Source organism: Simochromis diagramma, unplaced genomic scaffold (assembly GCF_900408965.1).
Source record: "Simochromis diagramma unplaced genomic scaffold, fSimDia1.1 OVJJ01000165.1, whole genome shotgun sequence".
In the NCBI taxonomy this organism is placed as follows: domain Eukaryota; kingdom Metazoa; phylum Chordata; class Actinopteri; order Cichliformes; family Cichlidae; genus Simochromis; species Simochromis diagramma.
In genome coordinates this window covers 670,938-692,731 of record NW_024387467.1, presented here as the reverse complement: position 1 = coordinate 692,731, position 21,794 = coordinate 670,938, and the positions used below count along the sequence as shown (strand labels likewise).

The 21,794-nt window shown below is 41.6% G+C and overlaps 1 protein-coding gene and 1 long non-coding RNA gene across 4 annotated transcripts in view; one reads left to right on the top strand and one right to left on the bottom strand.

The window, feature by feature from the left end:
- dmd (dystrophin) overlaps positions 1-21,794 on the bottom strand; it is a 284,148-nt gene that overhangs the window by 148,723 nt on the left and 113,631 nt on the right. For all 3 annotated transcript variants that reach the window (XM_040014765.1, XM_040014766.1, XM_040014767.1), the window contains exons 10-18: positions 18,257-18,385; positions 14,655-14,750; positions 13,479-13,577; positions 12,065-12,246; positions 10,251-10,401; positions 7,005-7,124; positions 5,733-5,834; positions 1,280-1,387; positions 949-1,128 (exon numbers count right to left, since the gene is read on the bottom strand). In XM_040014765.1, coding sequence (XP_039870699.1) covers positions 949-1,128; positions 1,280-1,387; positions 5,733-5,834; positions 7,005-7,124; positions 10,251-10,401; positions 12,065-12,246; positions 13,479-13,577; positions 14,655-14,750; positions 18,257-18,385 — 1,167 coding nt within the window. The remainder of the gene's footprint in view (positions 1-948; positions 1,129-1,279; positions 1,388-5,732; positions 5,835-7,004; positions 7,125-10,250; positions 10,402-12,064; positions 12,247-13,478; positions 13,578-14,654; positions 14,751-18,256; positions 18,386-21,794) is intronic.
- LOC120723364 lies at positions 3,180-21,272 on the top strand. The gene is made up of 3 exons (XR_005693728.1): positions 3,180-3,742; positions 8,643-8,649; positions 21,248-21,272. It is a non-coding gene; the product is annotated as an uncharacterized LOC120723364 (long non-coding RNA).

Here is a 21,794-nt window from a genome sequence, read left to right as displayed (position 1 = left end):
GGCATTTTCTTAATCTTAACAAATCTCTTGCAAATGAGAAAACCAAAGTTCTGTGATTATGAGGCCACATGAATTTATTTTAAACAGTGAAATCTGTTTAAATGTGCATAAAATGCACCAAAAGTGAAACGATCTTTTCATTTCAGACATGCATGCAAACAGGCAACAGAGCTTTGCCAGTTTGCATGCATCCTTTACATTACTGCCATCTTTTGATCACAGTTGGTTGTTGTTACTGAAAGCTCTGCTTGTTTTGTACTCACAGTAAACTGCAGCTTCATTGTAGATAAAGCCTGTCTTTCACAGTAAATTGATGGGAAACCAGCATGTGATACAAGCTGCCGCTGGCACTGCTTTTACTGCTGCTTACAATCTTCGCTTTGCGTGGAAACACAGCTACCATCAGCAAGTAAACTAGATTCAGCGATCCTCGCAACACATGAGTTCCTCTTTTAGAGAGAAGAGTCTGTCTCATGGCAACAATTAAACATGTTATACTTGTTCACTCCTGTTCTCATTGGACTGTCTTGAACTTTAATCAAGACAGCTACAGTGTAGCTGCCATCACCAGTGTGTGAATGTGTGTGAATGGGTGGATGACTGAACGTGTAAAGCACTTTGGGGTCCTTAGGGACTATGCAAAGCGCTATACAAATACAGGACATTTACCATTTAATATCTAACTTGCTAACTGAAGCCTTTTGAGTTTGTTGCAGTTTCCCTGACCATTGCACTGTCTGACCTTGGGGAGAATTTGCTGAGACGGCTGATGTCATTCCTTCTCAGCATAGTGTTAACACATACCTGAGTGCAGTCGGTTTTTCACACTCTGTTTTTGCATATTGGCATAGCTTTTGTTAAATAAATACTGACTCAATGTAAAAAAAAAGTGCCATGATGTTCACATGACTCTACATACAGTAAAAGACAACTCAGCACTCACTGTACCTGGGTGATACTCATCTCTAGGATCTGGACTAGTTGCTCCCAGCGCTGGGCAAAGCTATCCAGTCTGGCCTCTAGTTTGCTGGCCACCTCTCTGTTCTTCACACTGGACAGCAGATCCTGGCTCATTGAGCATAATTTGTCCATGGTGGGACGCTTAACATCAAGGTCTGCTTTCAAAGTCTTATGGAACAGACACATACACACAACAAAAGTTGCAGAGATCTAAGCCTACCTGGCATGTCACTCATGTAACTGGTGCAGAGTTTTTTAAGTAGGAACATTTTCTGTTCTTTACAAAAAGGTACAGCAGCTCCGGTATAGGCATACTCACAGTAAGATGGTGCAAACAGGCCACCATCTCTGTCTGGTCCTTCAGGTTGGTTGTCTTAATGGACCCAACCATGTCCTCCTTCTGAGTTAACCAGGAGTCAAATAAACACTGTAAGAAAACAAGAAGGCAGAAAAGAGTTTGACAAGAAAGGAGTAGAGAAAATGTGTAGAAATGGAAAGATAAATGAAATTCAATTTAATTCAATTTTATTTCTATAGTACCAAACCACCTCAAAGGTGACTGTATATGAATAGTGTAAGATAGACCCTACAATAATACAGAGAAAACCAACAATCAGATGATCTCCTATGAGCAAGCGCTTTGTGAGAAAGGGAGGGAAATATTCCCTTTTAACAGGAAGAAACCTCTCACAGAACCAAGATGAGGAGGGGTAAATAAAGGGACATATAGGAAACACTAAATAAAAGAAGAAGAAACCAGTGGAAAGTAAGGAGACTGACAGAAAACAAAATAACGAGTTAAAGATGGAAAACTGAATAAGAAAATAGGAGGGAAAAGGAAGGAGGGAAGTTAGATGCCAAAAAAGGATGAAATGGGCCGACAGGTGAGAAAAATTGAAAAGAAGATAACACTGGTAGGAGAGAAAGATGAAAAAGGAAAACAAAAGAGATGGTCAAGCAAAGGTCATAACAACAACAACAACAACAACAACAACAACAACAACAACAACAGGCAGCACAATGAGGAGGCAGGTGCTCTACATTCAATGTTATTTATACAGCATCAAATCACAACAACAGTCGCATCAAGGTGCTTCATATTGTAAGGTAGACCCCACAATAATGCATACACAGAAAGTAGCTCACAGGCCTCCATTGCGCTGGAAGCTTGTGTGCTAATTTTTTTTTTACCATGTCGTGGAAAGAAATGACCAGTAGAACAAAGCACATATTATCCTCTAGTATCATGAGGAGGAATCAATGTTCAGGACGATCCAGGGTTAGAAGATAAAGAAAATATAGCCAATATTTAGAGCACATGCCACCCTTTCTCTGAAAAAGCACATCAGCCACCTGCAGAAGTGGAAGAAGGCTATGAAGTGAAGGAAAGTGATGAAGAATCTGAACTATGTTCAAGCAGGTTCTCAGGCATCCAGGACATGGTAGTCTGAGGAGCTTGGAAAGAAAGTGACTGGGCTTCTTGAAGTTTCTTGAATTTTCAGAATGTGAAACTGAAATAGAAGATGTGTCAGAGGACTGCACATCTTCTATTTCAATTATGATGAAGACAAAGAATCAAGCAGGAAAGAGGAGTCAGCTGAGACAGAGGAATATTTGCAGTAATGTGAGGAAACACTGATCTGGTCTTCTATCCTTCCCAGTGACAGACGATGCATGACTCTCTCATGTGCCTCAGAGAAAGACAGTCTACCACGGTCCAAGCACATGTGCCAGGTCCCATACTCCTTCAGTGGCTTTTCTACTCGAGTACTGAAAGCATTACACACAGTGTATTCTGCTTGTATTCTGCTTTGTAACGTTCACATGCTGATGGATGCATCAGAGACCAAGTTGGGGTTCAGTAACTTGTCCAAGGACACCTTGGTAAGAACTCCAGACTAGAGCACACAGAGATTGAACCAACAACCATCCAATTAGCAGATGACCTGCTCTACAGCCAACTCAATGACGAACAAGGAGGGCCAATGAGAGAGGAAGAAAAATGGACCGAATGCAGCTGTAGGCATATGTGGGTGTGTTGATTCTTACTGCCGCGCATCCAGTAGAGTCGCTACGGACAGTTTATGACATCCTGAGTCTGGTAGAGAAGTTTTAAAGGTGACACAAGATTAATCATAGAAGCACAAAAAGGACATAATTTCTTGATAAAGACACAATAGATGATCATCGTTCATGACACAAACGTGCTCCATTGAGGTGTATGGTGTGTGGTGTTGACTTGACTTGAAACACAAGTGGGTGTTTCTCCTGCTGTGATGTAAGATCCTGGTACTGATGTGACTGTATGAGCACCAAGTCCCCTTCAGAGGACTCTGTCCAACAGAACATCCAAGTAAACCAGGGAGCTATGAGATAAAAACATGGGCAGCATGTGATGCAGGTCCAGCTGTACATGGAACATGCTAGTGTGCGATGGCAAACCGTCTGTCCTGCAGTCAGGACACGCGAGTTGTCCCTAACATTGCAGGTTTCCAAAAGACAACAATCACCTGTAACAGCTTGTTTACTGTATATGACCCTTGGCCTGCAACTGCAGAAAGAAAGCTGTCCATGATGGGACCAGTGCAGAGGAATAAACCTGAGCTTCCTCCTGCACTTGGGTCAAATATGGACACGCCTTTGTCCTCATGAAAGTTTGCCTTCACTCAGACTCATGCCCTGGTGTTCCTACCATGCCAAAATATAGAAAACTGTCAGGCAATGAGTTGGGATAAAGTTGAATAAAACCTTGAAACACAGAGATGGATGATATTTTATACTTGTTGCTTTATAAACAGTCAAAGCAAACGGGGTCATTTTTGAGCCCAGAGGACCACAGATGTGATTATTTGCTGCCAGTAAAAAACTTTACTGGCAGCAGTAGTTTAAAAACAGCTTCCTAAATTAACTTTGACATAAACCCGTCTGTGACCATCTGTTAAAGCAACCGACTCTGGTTGTGAAACGATCCTCACGATAACTCATGATTTCATTAATTTTTTTACCCAAAAACAAAGAATAATTTTGTATAAATAAGGTTTTATCAGATATAAATTTGAAATGAAATAAAGAAATAGTGTCAAAATGTTTGAATTAAGTTTTAATTAAAAGTGGGGGAAAATCTACTTCATATTAATTAAGTATCAATCAAAGCAGATGGGGACATTTTGACCCCTGAAGACAACAGCTGTGATTATGTGCTGCCATTTAAAATTTGTAAATGATTAAAGAAAACATTCTCACTAAAGTTCAACATACAGCACTCTGTAGTTAGTCAGACAGTCAAAATAATCTAAACATTTAAACATTTTATTGTTTCATTTTATTTTCGCTCAAAAACAGACGATACTTTATGTAAACAAGGTCTGGTGCCCCTAAATTGTAAAATGAAGGGTCAATTTGTGGTAATGTGTTAGTCTTAAGTAAAACTCAGGTGTATTGATTGATAATTTATACAATTTATACTTATATACACTTATATACATGTTTGTCCCCTGAGGTCCACAGGTGTATGGACCCTCAGGACATTATGAGGGTTAATCCTTCCATCTTGACAAGTTTCCCAGTTCCAGACATCAGACCCATCCCCACAACATAATACTCCTACCACCATGTTCCATTATTAGATGTTCTTTGGTTTGTAAGCCTCTGCCTTCTTTCACCAAACATAAAGCCAAAGAACCACAGCTGCGTATGATCTGACCAAACAGCTTCCAGTATGGATGATTTTGCTGCAGGTTGTCCTTAGCAGACTTTAGTGTGGCTTAAAGGTGTGAAGTGGAATTTTTCAAAAGGAATTCACCACTTGGCTAAGTCCTTCACTACTGTCTTGACAGTTGTTCTGAGGTCTTTAGATACATGTCTCATCTTTTTCTTTCCAGAGCCTTTAAAATACGTATTTTCTGTAGCGTTCCTGTGTACTACACGTACATGCATCCATGATAAGTCGTGGTCATCTTCCTGATGTGCTCGTGGATCTCTGTTGTTTCCTGGATTGCATTTCTAAAACTCACTATTCCTTGGCCTCCTTCCTTCCTTCTGCTTAGCATACAGTCTCGTGTTGAATTTAGGTTGAAACCCTCCATGCATGGTAAGGAGCTTTCTTATCTTGATGTCAGCGGCTTCTATCTCCTCTTCTGGCAAGTTTATTATCTTAGCACTGCAATTCAGTAATGTCAGCTTGTTTAGCTAGTAACTGTGAATCATGTCAGAGCCTGGTGTTGTCCAACTCTTCATGCGTGAGACTCCTTCTTGGATTTATTCCACTGTGATGGTTACTAGGCGAGGTTAGGGGAGGTAGCCAATGAGCATTTTCTTATGTGTTGCATCCTTCTCTGTCTTCACCCTTGGTGGGCTGGTCATTTATTGTTTGCCTGCTACTGAGAGTACACCTCAGATTGTTCAGTGGAGAACAGCCGATTCATTCTGCTGGCTTCTATGTCTCTGACACGCCTGCAGTTTTAGAGATACTCTGAACCAGTCAAGCCATCACAGTTTGGTCGTTTAAATCCGTACACTTACACACTTTTTCAAACTTCTTTCCAAAGAGATAATCATGGTTCATCACTTATTCATAATATTATGCCTGATCTGTGCATTTGTGTTAATGAGCAAGTTGAACAGGTATAGATAAAATGTAGACAATAAGTGTATACGAGAAGCATTTATCCAATCTGTTCTAGACAGGTGAAGAACCCTCACATGCATAGACACATTCGGGTTTCTCAATACATCAGCAATCTTATCTGTGATCCCACCTTAGACAGTCATACCTGTTCATTGGTGAAGTGCTGCCATTTCAGCAGAGTCTCCTGCAGCAGAATCCAGCGTTCTTCTGTCCATCTACAAATCGCTGCCCAGCGGTCACCAAGCACCTGCACAAACGAAACAAACACAGACACCCATATAGATCCCGCTCAGTCCCCTAGAGCGTGATATGTGTATCCTCAAGCTTTTGAGTCCTTAGAGTTGGAGAAACTATTCCTGAGGTTTACCCTCTTCTGGACAGAGACCTCTGATGTTACACCTGGAATCTGCAGTTTTCTGCTCTTTGTCAAACACCATTATGGGAGGTTGGTTTGCCAGCACCTCATTTTCAGGTCATCATGCCTTTTATACAATGCAGCCTACTGTCATATTTTATCGATCACCTCTCAAATTAGTTTTTTGTGAAGGACGTTTTTAATGCATCCTTTTATGTAAGTGTCCTAATTTTCTTTGGTTCACAGCAGCCTTTACCTCTGATTCAAGCTGTAGTTTGCACTGTTGTGCTCATCTCACCCATAAATAAAATATGTTATAATGGGCTCCAGATTCGATTTTCTCTTTGTCTGTAATCCTTCTTGCTTTTACCAGCTCTCGTGGATGTGCCCACAGTCAGTCTGTTTCTGCCATCAGATTTTTGTCCAAACCGTAGAAAACTGACTCTCGTTATTGCCAGCGGATTAATTTTCCGTTCTCTTGTTTCTTTTTCAAGTGATGAAAAAAAAGTTTCATGGTCTCTCCAAATTATAGATGGCATAACATTTTAACACATTACCCTTGAAGGGCTTGACTCAATTTTGGGGCTAACCACTCAAACTGCAGTTTGTAGCACTCGTGTTTCCCTCATTTTTTCTGGAGCATTAGGAATTCTACTTTAATTATTGCAGATTTTGTGAGTTAACAGTGGGAACAAACAAGTACACATCAAAGGCTAAGAGAAGGATGGATAATTAATCACAAAGACAAAGAACTGGAGTTTGTGTGATGATGACAAGTAAATTAATTTAGCAAAAAGTTACGATAAACACACATACAGCAGCAATGTCTTACTGCAGCTAATTACTGCACAACTGCAAAGACAAAACAAGCTCAATGTCTTTTCCATTAGAAACAAAAAGCCCTCGTTTTGCTGGAGAGAAAAAAAGAACTCAAAAAACATTTAGACAGAAAATTAGCCCGTCAATAAAATCTCTTGCTAATCTGTGTGATCAGCAAAAATATGTGCTGTGTGTGTGTGTGTGTGTGTGTGTGTGTGTGTGTGTGTGTGTGTGTGTACTTGCCTGAAGTTTGCTCTCCAAGGCAGCAGTGGTGCTGTCTCCACTGTTCTCATCTACCACCACCACCATGTGGGTCAGAGAGTTCACCCTCACCTGCTCAAGTTCCAGGTCCTCCTGCAGGAGCTTTAGCACACATTGGCACCCATCAGCATAAAGAATCCCCAAAAATGCTGATGGTTTAATCACAGATTAAATTCAAGATTAACCTGCAAAAGAATAATGTGAAGACAAAACTATGGACTGGAGAGAAATCATGAGGATACCACATGCTGCCAAACATGTTGGAGCAATTTTAGGGGATGGGCCTGTAAGTCTGTGAGTGGAAATGTTCAGTGATGATGTGAGAGCTGATAGTAGTGGAATGGATTCTGAAGTGTGCACAGCTACACTTGCAGCTCAAATTCAGTCAAATGCTAGCAAAACCGATCATGTGTACGATGGCTGTAATTGCCAGGCAATGTACATTTTTTAGAAACTGTCTTGAATTAAAGCGGGAAGTCTTTCAGAAAGTTCAATCACACAACGACTGAATAATTGTTTGATATGTAGTACACCACCTTGTGTGTGGTGGAGCACACACTTGAGTTGCTTACTTGAAAACACCACCCCAGTTTATCAGTCTTGACTTTCACAAAGTGTTGCAGAGATGCTGCTCAACCAAGACAGCCCCATAACATCCAGACCCTGAACTTTACATTTCAGGGTCTGTATGCTTGAAAATGACGCGCCAAAAAGGAATGATTACAAACTCTGTGTAAACCATCTTGGTATCAAAATAAACATCACAACAAAGTAAACATCACAGCAGATACCATTGTGTCAAAGTAACATATAACCCCTAACCTCTATATAGCATATAGCAAAATGCGAAGTGTCATTTTGTCACGCTCTAAACAAAATTTACTGGACCAGCAAACGAAGGCCAAACTTGCAGTTTTGAAATCTGTAGATCTGTGCTTTCAGCAGAGACGCTGTCTGTGCACATGCTGTTGGGTGAACGGGGGAATCCGTACTTTGTGTTTACACCTTTTTGCAGGATCTTTTTTACCTGCTGTTTAGATGTTTGATGTTTTAGCTGTGTTTGGTGGTCATGGATATGGTTTTGTGAGCGTTTTGCTGAGATTCTGACTTTTCTGTGGAAGCACAAACCAGCACAGCTCCTCCTCTGCCCCCAGTACAGGGGGCATTGTGGTTGAACAGGTTAAGGAACTCAGGGGTGAATCTCCTCCTCCCAAGGAGAAGTACTATCAAGTAGTTTTTAAAACTGTCTCAGTGGCCTTTGACCTTATAATGGGTGAGTTGTCTCCCTCATCTCCACATTCTGCTTCCTATATGGAAGGTGTGACCCTGGGATTGAGGAGATCTTCAAATGTTCCTCCAGCCACCTCACTATGTCCCCAGTAGAGGTCATCACACTCCAGTCCATGTGCGCAGAGCACTACCTCCCTCTTCTGACGTCAGCTGACGCCCTGGATCATGACTACGTTGACCTCTTCCTCTTACTTCAGGCACTACTTCACCAAATCCCCGTCCCCTGGTCTGACTTTAGGGTGGAGTCCCTATAACCTAGTCTGGGTGAAGATAACATGATTTCTCTATTTTTCTATCTTCGTGGTAGTTTATTGAAACCACTTGGTCTAGGACAGAGGTGGGCAATCTCAGTCCAGGAGGGCCGGTGTCCCTGCAGGTTTTAGATGTGTCCTCGAACCAACACAGCTGATTTAAATGGCTAAATTAGCTCCTCAACATGTCCTGAAGTTCTCCAGAGGCCTGGTAACGAACTCATCATGTGATTCAGATGTGTTGACCCAAGGTGAGATCTAAAACCTGCAGGACACCAGCCTCGTGGACTGAGATTGCCCACCCCTGGTCTAGGAGCTATGCTTTGGTGGTAAGATTCAGTGGGCTCAGGATCACTGCAGGGTTTTTGCTTTTTCTGGTCACCCCTTGGCTTCAGTGATCTCCAGCTTCCACCAGGCCATTTTGCAGCCAGGTGTGAAGCGGCAGGGATAAAAGTATGAGGCCATGATTCTCTATGAAGGTTCTGCTATGGATTTACTGGTGTCCTCATAAGCTACAAGGAGTGGAAATGAGAGGCTTCAACATAACAAATTAAGTAAAGGAAATGTATGAAAAACGCACTCTTACTGCTGTATGATTCACACAGAAGATTATTCCTCATAGACTTCAAAAGAGTGGTTAATGTGTACACGCAGGTCATTCCAGCTCTGGAATAACTTTATTATAGAGATTTTATATTTCTTTACCTTATGAATGACTAAAATTAGGCCATGTGTTTCAAAAATCTAACTTTTAGTAGATATGGCAACAACTCTTTTTGTGAGTTTCATGGTTCCAGTGCTGGTAATGCAGTAATGTAGTGGGGTAATTAAATTTAGCAAGATGAATGCAAATGTTTTCAATGTTCATGTTCAGGCAACAAAAACAACAACGGAGCTGGGTAGGAACAGATTGATGGGTAAACACATGGACAGATGTTCACACACCACGAGGAAAGATGCAACAAAGAAGCGAGGGAGATGCAGATAATATGTACATAGGAGGAGATTCGAGCAGAGTGGACACACCTGCCACAGCACAGCTGAACAGAATCTGACAGACAAGGCACAGGAAGCACAACTGAGCATGACCCACATGAGACAGAGGACTATCAAAATAAAACAGTATGTAATGCACACGCCGAGAGCCAGATAAGACACGTGAACTTGACAGAGGGAGCGGACATAAACAGACATGGAGACACGACTGACTGAGGAGACAAAAGGATGAAACAGATAAATACTGGGAGCAGGACTAAAGATGTATTCACTAGACCAGACAGGGGAAACAAATAATCACAGAGACAGGACACAGAGAGACGAGACAGACACAGGGCATGACCAGGGAGACAAAAAGAGAATGTGCATGAGTCTATATCCCTGATACATTCAGGGAGGTTTCCCTAAACATGCCGACACACTTTAAAGACGACTGTGTAATCAGCAAGTTTGGTTTTGATTATCTACAAAGTTTTATTTTAAACTAAGATCTGTAGACGCTGGATTGGAGCCACCCTTTTTTTATTCTTTTTGAAATCAAAAGCTTAATGGCAAGACTGTAAGGAATGTATTAATCACTTTAATTGCGAATGACAACTTGTTGTGTAACATTATAAGGAAAAAGGGAACAACATGGCTGGATTAGTAAAGCAATCTTTCAAAAACAAGGATCAGCCTAGTACACGCCCACCTTGTGTTCTTCTACTCGGCGCTTGATGTCCTCCAGGTCAGGTCCCAGTGCCTGAGCCCCCATCTTCTTAATACGTGCTTCTGTCACATCCAACCAGTCTGTGAGTTGCTGCAGCTGCTCATGCTGCAGGTCCATCAGAACTTCATGGAGTCTGGGAGTGAGATGCAATTCAGTAATGTCTTATTTTGAAACCACAGCAGGTATTTACATAGCTACTTTCTAGTCTTACTTGTTGCCAAGTGTTCATCTATCTCACTTCCACACAGCCACTTTGAAATCATCAGTTAAGCTAACATACATGTCTTTGGACTAAGGAGGTGTGGCGTGGTGGCAGTGTTAACCTGACAGTGCTAAACTAACACTGATGGATCATGCTACCGTGCTATCCACAGAGACAAGGGTTTAAACCCCAGGCACTAGCGATTAGAGCTGATTTACTCGACTGACACTTAGTATCTTGTCTTAGTGGCGTGGTGTTAGTGGGATGACATTAGTTGTTAGATGTGTTATTAAAACATTTTTAAAACAGGATATGCTTTAGGAAAGTGAAGAGTGGTAAAGCAGTCTTTTTGAGAACTGTATTAGGTCACATTACATACACTTATCATGGGCATGAGTGTCATGGAAATTTATGTTTGGAGGCGTAAAGGTGAGGCTTTCCACTAGGGTTGGTTTGCTGCAAGAGTTTAGTGGAACATTGCAGAGAGTGGATGGAACAAGGACTTTCTCCAACTTCACCCAAAATCAAATGGACTTCTTTCTACTATCAAAGAGCTTTCTATCTAACATTCACACTTCAATGGATGTGTTTGAGAGCAACTTGTGCTTAGTATCTTGCTTAAGAATATTTGGCAAGCAGACTGGGAGAGCCAGGAATTGAACCACCAACCTTCCAATTAGTAGGTGACCTGCTCTACTCCAAGAGCTTCCAACAGGACGATGATGCCAAATACACACCAGAATTGGTTTTGAAAAGGAAAATTAAGCTTCTGGAATGTTCTTCTCAAAGCCCTGACCTCAACCCTACTGAAAAAATTGTGGCGTATGCTTAAAAGCCTGATCCCGGCCAAGAAACTAACCAGTTTAAATTAAATCTATTTTTAAGAAGTGTCCACAAATATACAGACACAATTATGCCAGAAGCCTCTTGATGACAATCATTAAGTGCACCTTGCTAAGGCATGTTTGGCCAAATATTAGTGGCAGTCTATGCATATATTTGAACCTGCATATCTAATTTTAACCCTGTGTGGATTAGAGAAAATAAAGATAAATACAGAAAACTTGTGCACCCAAATATGTACACATTACAATGATTCCACCCTGGAAAACACAGCTGAACAAAATCAAAGAAACTACATTGGGGATTGACATTCGTGTCCATGATGAGTGTAAAGTTCTGATCACAGCTGTATATCACGCCTTATAATACTGGTGGTGCTGAAAAGGTTTTACAGTCTTCGAGCCGCTTTCAGCAAAGATGCAAGATTTTGAGAAGTGAATAGAATTTCATAAAGTCACAATCAATGTTAATCTGTATTGGTGATTATCAAAGCTCTCACTGATGCGATCTCTGATAAACAAACAACAACAAACAAGAAACCTTTTTAGACCCATTAAAAATAGTCTCAGTGGAGACTACTCATCATGTTGCTTTAACTAACTTTAACTGATGGAAAATGACTTAAAGATGTATCTTCTAAGAAAATACTTTCAAAATATCACATGACCCAGGCTTCTGTCAAAACAAGATCAATAAGATAGATGTGAGTTTTAATATTGTTATTGTACTGATGCTTGTTTAATGTCTGTACCTGCTCTGTCGCTCCATGCTAGCGACTCTTAGGTGCTCCCACCGGGAGTTGAGAAGGTTCATTTGCTCTCTGACTTCAGAATCCTCCTCTTCACTCAGGTTTCCTTCCCCCAGCAGGGCAGCACCGGCCCGGAGGACTCGTCCTACACTGCTCTGGTGTGTTGTCAGCTCCACCATATACCCCTGTTATTAAAGAAACAGATGGAAGAATTGCACATGCATATTCACAGTAATTCAACTATTTTTTGCCCAAGTAATCCTACAAAGGTGAGGGGGTACCTCATATTACTATGGCACCTACTGCTTCATCTATTTTTATTGAACACTTAACTGCAATGTGATCCTTCCAGGATATCAGAAGGCAGAATGGTCAGAGTAAATCTAATTCTGAGTGCATCAAAGTCCTAGAAGCTCCCATTCAGTGCAGTTAATGCATCGCTTACAGTTAAAGCTAAAAACAGCTGCCCATTGCAAACAGCTACTGCAGGAGACCAGCTGTTTCCATACCAGATATAAAATGCTTACAAACAACAGATTTAAAAAACTTTTCCATGCATAAAGTTTTATTACAGTAAGATATCCATATCTCACAGATTTAACTGACGTAACTGCAACTGTTTATTCTGACTGTGACTTAAACCCTTTTCATATTTCTGCTCTTTGATCACATTTCACAAGCAAAATGTGACGTTGATACTGTAGATTTTTAACGTCACCCTTCACATCTTATTTTGTGAAACTGTAAAATTATTTTTTTAGCTATTGGATATTCTATGGATTGATGACATCGGAAAATATAGAGGATCAGTGATAATCAATACATTTTCAGCTGCTGTGACACAAATATGAGAATCCTTTAAAAGAAAAAAGTTTTCTAATCCTGTGCACACGGAATAATAGCTCAGTGTTATTTGGGCATTTCACCTTTAATTACACAGTTCCAAAGATCCAGCTGTACGCAAATGTGTGAAAACATAAAATCCCTTTGGAAACGTAAGACAGTGCAAACATTTTATTACCAGCTGTACTTTAGTTTGTCTAGTGTCCTAAACTGTATAAACTATTCTAGGGCGACCAACCGTCCTCTTTTCTGCACTTGTTGATTTGTAAATGCCCCTGTGACATGTTTTCTATTTCACCATTCACTAACAGCACAGAGAAGGTGTTGTTTAAATATGTCAAAGTTTTCTTTAAACAAACAGTATTATTAAAGCTCTTCATGACCGTGTCCTATTTTTTGGTCACCCTAAACTATTCTGACAAAAGAATTTAAAATTCTATTAACTCTAAAAAATTCACTGTTCAGCTGTGGGAATCCTGAAAATAAGTGTTGAATCAGTGTTAATAAAATACATTTATACAATACATTTATTTAATTTAAAAACCACAATCCAGTAGGATTTCACTAGTCCTACCTCGTGTGTGTGAAACTGCTCCTTAACCTCCTCCACGTGGTTGGAGATAGGAGCCTGGCCCTGGAGACCATCTTCAGCGGACAGAAGCCATGTCAAGACCTTAAAAGTTACATTTAATTAACATAACAATAGCATACTTTCTTTTTTTTTCTAAAATAAAGTTTTTTTTCTTCTTCTTTATCTTTCATTTTCTCCCTCTAGGAGTTGCTATATCAGATCATCTGTTTCCATCACACCAACCCTCTGCATTTACTCTTTCACTACATGCATGAACTTTCTCTCGGGTCTTCCTCTTTTCCTCCTGCCCAAAAACCCCATTTTTAAACATCATTTGTCCGATTGATCTATCTGTACTATTGGGTTGAAATCAGAACTCTGTACATGCCAGTTCTTCTGCACTCACTGGCACATGTCTTTATGGACCTTGCTTTGTGCACTGGTGAGCAGTCATGTTGGAACAGGAGATCCTTGCCACAAAGTTGAGAGCATGAAACTGTCCACAGTGTCTTTCACTGAAAATAGGGCGCCGAGTCCATAATCTCCCACCAAACTTGGCACGATGCAGTTAGACAAGAACCGTTCTCCTTGCAACCACCAAACCTCATCTGTCTCATGTGTTGGATTGCAATACAGAGAAGTAGGATTTGTCACTCCAGAAAACACGTTTCCACTGTCCAGCGTGCTTTATACTACTCCATCTGACACTTTGCATTGGGCTTGGTGATATAATGCTTGAATGCAGCTCCGTAAAGACCTCTACGCACTATTCTTTAGCTAATCTGAAAGCCACATGAAGTATGGAGATCTGTAGCAATCAACTCTGCAGAAAGTTGGCGACCTCTCTGGACTATGTACCTCAGCATCCACTGGAAAATTTAGTAGAGAACAGGTGGCATCCTATCATGGTACCGCAAAGAAAGTCACTGATTTCCTGAAAGCGACTCATTCTTCCACAAATGTTTGTAGGAACAGTCTGCATTTAAAATGCACTGCCCGGCGACAGTGTGCCATCGAACAAACCACACGTTTCTTATACAAGGATCACTGGGAGTTGTCGCATGCAGGAAGGTGGTGACTCACACACAGACACATCCACGCACACACAATATTTGCTTCTGTACATTAAATGTTTTATAAAGTAGATATGAGTCCTTTATCATCACCGCATTGTCTTACCTCCTCCAGTGCAGCCTGGTAGCTTTCCAGGCTGGTGGTTCCTGCAGGCAGAGGACTGAGACGCTGCTGCAGCTCCTCTTGGCTGGGATCCAGCAACTAAACAAGGCAGCAACAGGTTAGAGATAACAGGCAGAGACAGAGTCCGATGGTGGAGATGACGTGAGGAGAAACAGAAGAATGGAGGGCACCAGGGTTAAGAAGTCGAGGGGAAAAGAGGACAGACAGAGATGATAAAACAAGCAGAATGTCAAAAATCAGAGGGGTGAGCAGGGAGGGATCGGGACGAGTAGAAAATATTAAAGGCAACATGTGAAAGAAATGTGGGAAACAGAGGCGATAAAGAGAGATAAGGAGAAGCCTCTGAGTGTCAGATATTAATGATGATGATGATGACAAGCAGTTTTAAACTTTCTCCAAACTTAACTCGTCCTCTCTCTCCCCTTATCTCTCTCTGTGCGCTCACTTCTGATCTAGACACCAATAATTCTCTCTTTTTATCTCATCTCAGTGCTGTTTCTCTCACTTCATTCTTCTCTCTGGTAATAAGGTCATAAGATGATTCAATAACTGCCAACCACAGTCAATGCTGCCGTCTCTTAATGTCTATTTTGCTCGGATCTGTGTGACGGTAGACACATAAATGTTTAGCCTATCTAACATAAACAAATAAAAGTAGTGTAGGGTAAGGGTGTAAGGGTGTAAGGGTGTAAGGGTACGCTACGGAAGAGGAATTCTGGGCCCACTTTCTTTTTCTAGTGGGCCTAATCCTCTTCTGTAGTAAACCCTACACAATCTCGTTCTGACTTTTTTATTTTCTATTATTAACTAATTGATAAATGTCTTATATTGGTTGATCCTACCTGTGATAGTTATACACTGTTTGCCCAAGTTTTCTTTCTTTTCTGTTTTTAATTATCGTTGCTTTAGCTGTTTTTACTTTTTTGTGTTCTGTAACATACTTTGGAACTATGTTTAGAAACGGCTTCATATTTTAACTTTTACATTTATTATTAGTCCATCCCCAAAAACAACAAAAGGGGGTGAAAAAAGATCAAATACTCACAGTTGGGTTAAAGATTGAACTGTCAAAATCAGTATGAAATGTTTTGTAGCTTTGTTTTTCTTTTTCTCAAGATGCAAAAACGTCAGTTGAAAAATTGCGTTTTCTATCGTCTATAAAATTATAGTTGTTGATAGCTTGAACAGCCTCTTGATGTCACCTCACAATCAATATGCTTGTAGGTTCACCTACTAGATGTAAAGCTCATGTGACAATTGATTTATTTTCACACAAGATCAAAAGAATAAGAAGAGGAAGCTTTAGACGTCTATTTCTGAGTTCAGTCGTGGGTTTGATTCGGTTTAGCTGACTCTGTCTAATGTTCAAAAAAGCTGCGTCAGCAAAGTCTCTGAATTGTTGTAACAACCAAAGATAAACACGAAACTCTATACAACAACGAACCAGCCTTTTTTATTTTTATACTTGTACGCCAAAAAACATGATTTCATTCTACTTGTGCACTTATGGGCCTTTAGTTCTTACACTACAGCAAGAGGAGCAGCATGTGCTCATTTAATCAAATAGCTCCCCTTGACTTTCCAAATATTATTGAATAGAACGGTTTAAGTAGGTATGTCAGCATGACACATCTACTTATCTGCAAGTTAAGCAGATGTGTCAAGAATACTGAATATCTGCAAGTATTGTTGAGCCATTGAATTAAACAATTTATGAGAAAATTGCTACATATAGCTTAACTCCATCCACATGGGTTTGACTTGACACTCAGATGATTTTTTAAACCAAGTACAAGCTTGTTCTAATAAAAGCTTCAAGAGTGCTGAAAGATCAAATAAGTAATTTATCCTTGTGTTTAGTCTGTGCTGTGTCGTGAAAACAACTATCCATCGTCCTGACCAACGCCAGATCCCTCACAAACAAAACGGAGGAGCTTCAATCAGAGATTTACTACAACCGTCCGGGAGTGTTGTCTACTGATTGTAACCGAATCCTGGCTCCATCCAAAAATCCCAGATGCTTCAGAGGAGGTACCAAACTGGTCCTACAGGTCCTACCTCACAAACTAACATTAGCCACAGTTACCATTACCATTTACAGTTACAGTTACCATTGTTTACACCCCCCACCCCCCCCACCCTATGCTAACGTTATCTTAGCACTCAAGTGCCTTCAACTTATTATCAGTAAACAGCAGAGAGAGCACCCAGAGGTCATCTATACTGTTGCTGGGGACTTTAATAAGGCATGTTTGAAACTGAGGTGTCTTACCGGGGGATAGGACACTGGTCCATGTGTACAGTAACATCGAGCAGGCCTACAAAGCAACACACCTCCCCCACCCAGGACAATCTGACCACCTCTCTCTGCTTCTCGTCCAGCCTCTGTCCCTGAGGCTGAGGGACAGTTCTCTGTACAGCACTGCCTGAGCCAACCTGGGCATCAAACAAGCTAAGGAGGCCTACAGCAGGTGGGTAGAGGGCCTCCTCACCTACAACAACCCCCATCAGGTGTCCAAAAAGGCCAATCCTCCAACCCCCAACAGCAGCATCAAAGTAGCAGAGCTCAACACTTTGTTTGCTCGGTTTGAGACCACCCCTGCCTTATACGATGGAGACGAGAGACAGACCGACTTCAGGAGGCACAGACAGGTCCGTTCCCCTCTGATTATAAATGCAGAGCGGGTGGAATCTGTCTCCACCTTCAGTTTCTGGGCACCAAACACCTCTGCTGATCTCACCTGGACCCACAACACCAACACCCAGGTAAAGAACGCCCAGCAGCGACTGCACGTCCTCCATGTCCTGAGGAAAAATAACCTGGACTAGAATGGGCCATCACAGGTGACCCCTTGCACCCCACCACCCGTTTGACCCACTGCCCTGTGGTCAGCGCCTCAGGTGAATCAGGTCCCACACCTCCAGACTCTCAACCAGCTTCTTCTTCTCGCCCTTCTCACTGTTAACAAACGATCCACCACACCAGACCCCTGCTCACCCACCTCACCACTCTAAGCCATGGTCTGAGTAACCCCCATCACTCTGGCCGCCCACACAGGGACTCCATTCAAACCTAATCCTTTTTCTTTGCACTACTTCTAAGAACTTTACAACTTGTTCTCTATTGTGCGCCTTTCTCTTGTTTTGTATATATTCCTCTTGACTGCCAACATTTTCAAAGTTAAGTAAAGTCAACCGCTTTCATCTACAGCACGCTGACAAAGAACTGCGAGCTGTATCACTACTGATTTAAAGTGAAGACACAAACACACAGTTAGCATAGCTTATGACTTGATTTATAAATGATTGAAATTAACACTGATTAGAAAAGTCAATGCATTTCAAATCGTGATTTGCATTGAAAACGTGATGATGTAAACACACCGCAAAACTGTACACTTCAAGTTTTTCTTCGGGTTAAAATTTCAAAAATAAAATTCACATGTTTAATGCATTTTTAAAACATCACAAAAACAAACAGCATTTTTAAGAAAGGGACACATTCTGGGGAGCAGACAGAACAAAAACCACACATGCAGAGACAGATGGGGAAGTGGCATCAAGTGTTAGTGTGAGACACGGACCTGATCAGTAAAACGCCTCCTCTTTTGCTCGGGCGACTGGACATATGCAGCCTGGGTGTAGGCATAGCTTTTATAGCGAGGCTGAGGGGAGGGGCTCTGCACTCGCCCCTGAGCCACATTCACTGTAATCTGAGAGAGGACAGACAGAAAGGAAAAGACAGAGGCAAGAGAGGAAGAGAGGAAGAGGCAAAAGAATGCAAAAAGGAAAGCGAAAGATCCAAAAGCTAAATTAAATAATTGCTTTACCAAGTTAGTGAAAATGTGCAGCCCTGAAAGAAGTATTCACATTCAGCCACTATTGAATGTTATTAGCACATTAAATAGCTATTAACAGTTGTTATTACTACTGTAATTGTGCTTCAGACTGGGCAAAATCCCACAGGCGAGCTCTGTAAAGCAACCAAGGTATAAGGTAACTCTTGCTTGTCATTTGAATAAATGGATGTCGATTCTGTAATGTTTAAGCACCGTGGGAAAACCGCTGTTATTAACTCCTGCCATACATAAAACTGAATTTAATTAATCAGGCTATTATCCCTCTACAGCATGTAATAGACCTGGAGGTTCACTACAGATTACTGTGTTAGTGTCATGTTCTTCTTTTCCCCGGGTGTAAAAACAAAGATCTCGTCACACAAGCCACGAGCTTTCCCTGAAACTAACCACGCCCAAACTTAACCAAACAGCAGTTTTTAAAAAACATCAATAAATAACCGTCAACAAACAATCTTCATGGTGTCCAGCAATGACTTGTGCCACCTTGCGCCTCGTATAGCTTTGCTTTGCACACTAGCATATGGGAGTAATAATAACTCATTCAGCGCTGAATTCAAAATCTGGCAGAAAAATCAAGGCACAACTTTAAAAAAAAAACAGTCCAGCGTAGCCTGCCTGGGACGGGATTACCGGAGTGGATCGGGCTGTGGCCAGAGGCAGAGTTCCAGGTTCTACCAATCCCTGGTTCCTGAATCTGGCTTGTGGTACGTGGAACTCCTGGTGGGGAAGGAGTCAGAGCTGGTGTGTGAGGTTGGGAGATATGGACTAAATATAATCAGGCTCACCTCAACATGAAGCTCAGGCTCTGGAAACAATTTCCTGTGAAGAGGGCTTGGACTCTCTTCCACTCTGGACTTGCTATAGGTGAGAGATGGCCATAACGAACACCATGTTCAAGAAGTAGGGTCTTTATCACTGCACATGGCAGTAGGAGACCCTAGGTCACAATCCATGATTGATTTTGTAATCATATCATCAGATCTGCAGCCAATCGTCTTGGAGGAGCTGGACAGACCTGGCATACCCAAACATATAGTGAGGTTACGCTGGGAATATCTGCCAGAGCCCCAGCCCGTGAGAACTTCATTTCCCACCTCGGCAGAGCTTTGATTGAATTCCAAGGATTTTGGTGAGACCCTGGAACAAGACTTTCAGTTGACCTCAAAGCAAGCTCAGACAACTGAAGAGGGGGAAGACGGTGCTCTGTTGTTTTCAGTGTAGCACGGCCTGTGGATGGAGTCAAGTGGCAGAAGGAATAACTTGAGTGTCTCCCCAATCCTGTAATGGGAGCAAAGGCTGAAGATGGGAGATTTCCTTCCAACCTACGCCAAAGAGCTTGCTTATAGGGGGTCATGTGATTGTTGGGGTTTTCTCTGTTGTTCTTGTATTATTGTAGGGTCTTTATCTTACAATATAAAGCGCCTTCAGGCAACTATTGTTGTGATTTGGCACTATATAAATAAAACTGAACTAAACGGCCTGTATTTATATAGCACTTTACTAGTCCCTAAGGACCCCAAAGCGCTTTACATATCCAGTCATCCACACACACATTCACACACTGGTGATGGCAGCTACATTGTAGCCACAGCCGCCCTGGGGCGCACTGACAGAGGTGAGGCTGCCGGACACTGGCGCCACCGGGCCCTCTGACCACCACCAGTAGGCAACGGGTGAAGTGTCTTGCCCAAGGACATAACGACCAAGACTGTCCAAGCCGGGGCTCGAACCGGCAACCTTCCGATTACAAGGCGACCACCCAACTCTTGAGCCACGATCGCCCTAAACTGAATTGAATTGAATTTGACTCGGGTGCTTTCTGGATGCATCCTAAGTTAGGTGTTTCAGGCATGTTTTATTGGGAGGACTTGTTGGAGAGATTATATGTAATCCTATCCATATGTAACCCTAACCCAGCTAAGCAGTAGAAAATGGATGAATAATATAATGAATAATAATAATACGATGGTGCTTTTTCTTTAAGAGCTATTGCTAACTTTGTAAAACAAACTATTTTAAGTGATTTTATTTTTTAAGGCACTTTGTCAGTAATCACATTGCCAGAGAACTGTTTGTGGATTTTCCCAGAAATAACTGTTTTTTGTAATCGGCTGTTTCAGACAGTACAACTAAACAGAGGCGTGGCCTAATCAAAGGGCTGGTTTATGGTAATCAAAACTGCTTATAGTTCCCCTCAACATGTTTGCTGTCCAGGGACATGGTTGTCATGCTCTTGATCAATTTTCACACAAATGTGGGAAACAAAAAATAGTCATACAACCTATAAAAATAGAGTAATGTAACTAGAGCTTTTCTCACCTTAGTACAGCTGGCCAATCATAATGTGAAGTGCCAACATTAGATCATGATTTCTAGAAAGATGCTGAAATATTCCCGTGTCTTATGTTAGTAACCTGGATGGGGAGATTTTAACAGAATTTATGTAATTTGCATAGAAGGCAGATAAGGATCATGAAGTGCAGATATTATTCACACACAGTGGAGGGGATTATTATTTGACTTGTCTGCTCCACTGCAGATTGTGTTAGTTCCATTTTAATAGAGAGAGAGAGAGAATTAAATGAAAGTTATACACTGATTTGCACGTCACTGAGTGACAGTAGTATTTGTATAAGTATTTGATCCTTCAACAAGATGTGATTTAGTACTCAATGCAGAAACCCTGGTCACCAGGTTTGCACACATCTAAAGAAGGATTTCTTTAAATTCTTTAGGTCTTTTTTTGGCTGCTGCTTGACAACTCAAAGCTTCAGCTTCCTCCAGAGATTTCCTATGAGGTCTAAAGACTGGCTTAGACTACTTAATGACCTTAATGTGCTTCTTCTTTAGCCACACCTTTGTTGCCTTGGTAGTGTGTTTTGGGTCACTGTGATGCTGGTTCTTGTCTCCAATTTCACACTGCATGGCTCAGGCCATTGGCCCCTTAATGCAGTGAAGTCGCCCTTAGCAGAGAAACAGCTCCAAACAGTCACACATCAGGTCATACAGCATTTCTCTTCCATCAAACACAACAGGTCAGGTTGATGCCAAAGAGCTTGATTTTGGACTATAGCACTTTCTGCCACGCTTTCTCTGAATCGATTAAATGCACACTGGCAAACATAAGAGGGGCCTGTACATGTTCCTTGTTGAGCAGTGGGACCCGTGTTCCCAGCTGCCTTTAGATCATTAACAAACTCCTCCCATAATGGGCTGATCCATCACCTTTCTCATGCTCATCCTCACCCCATGAGGCATCATG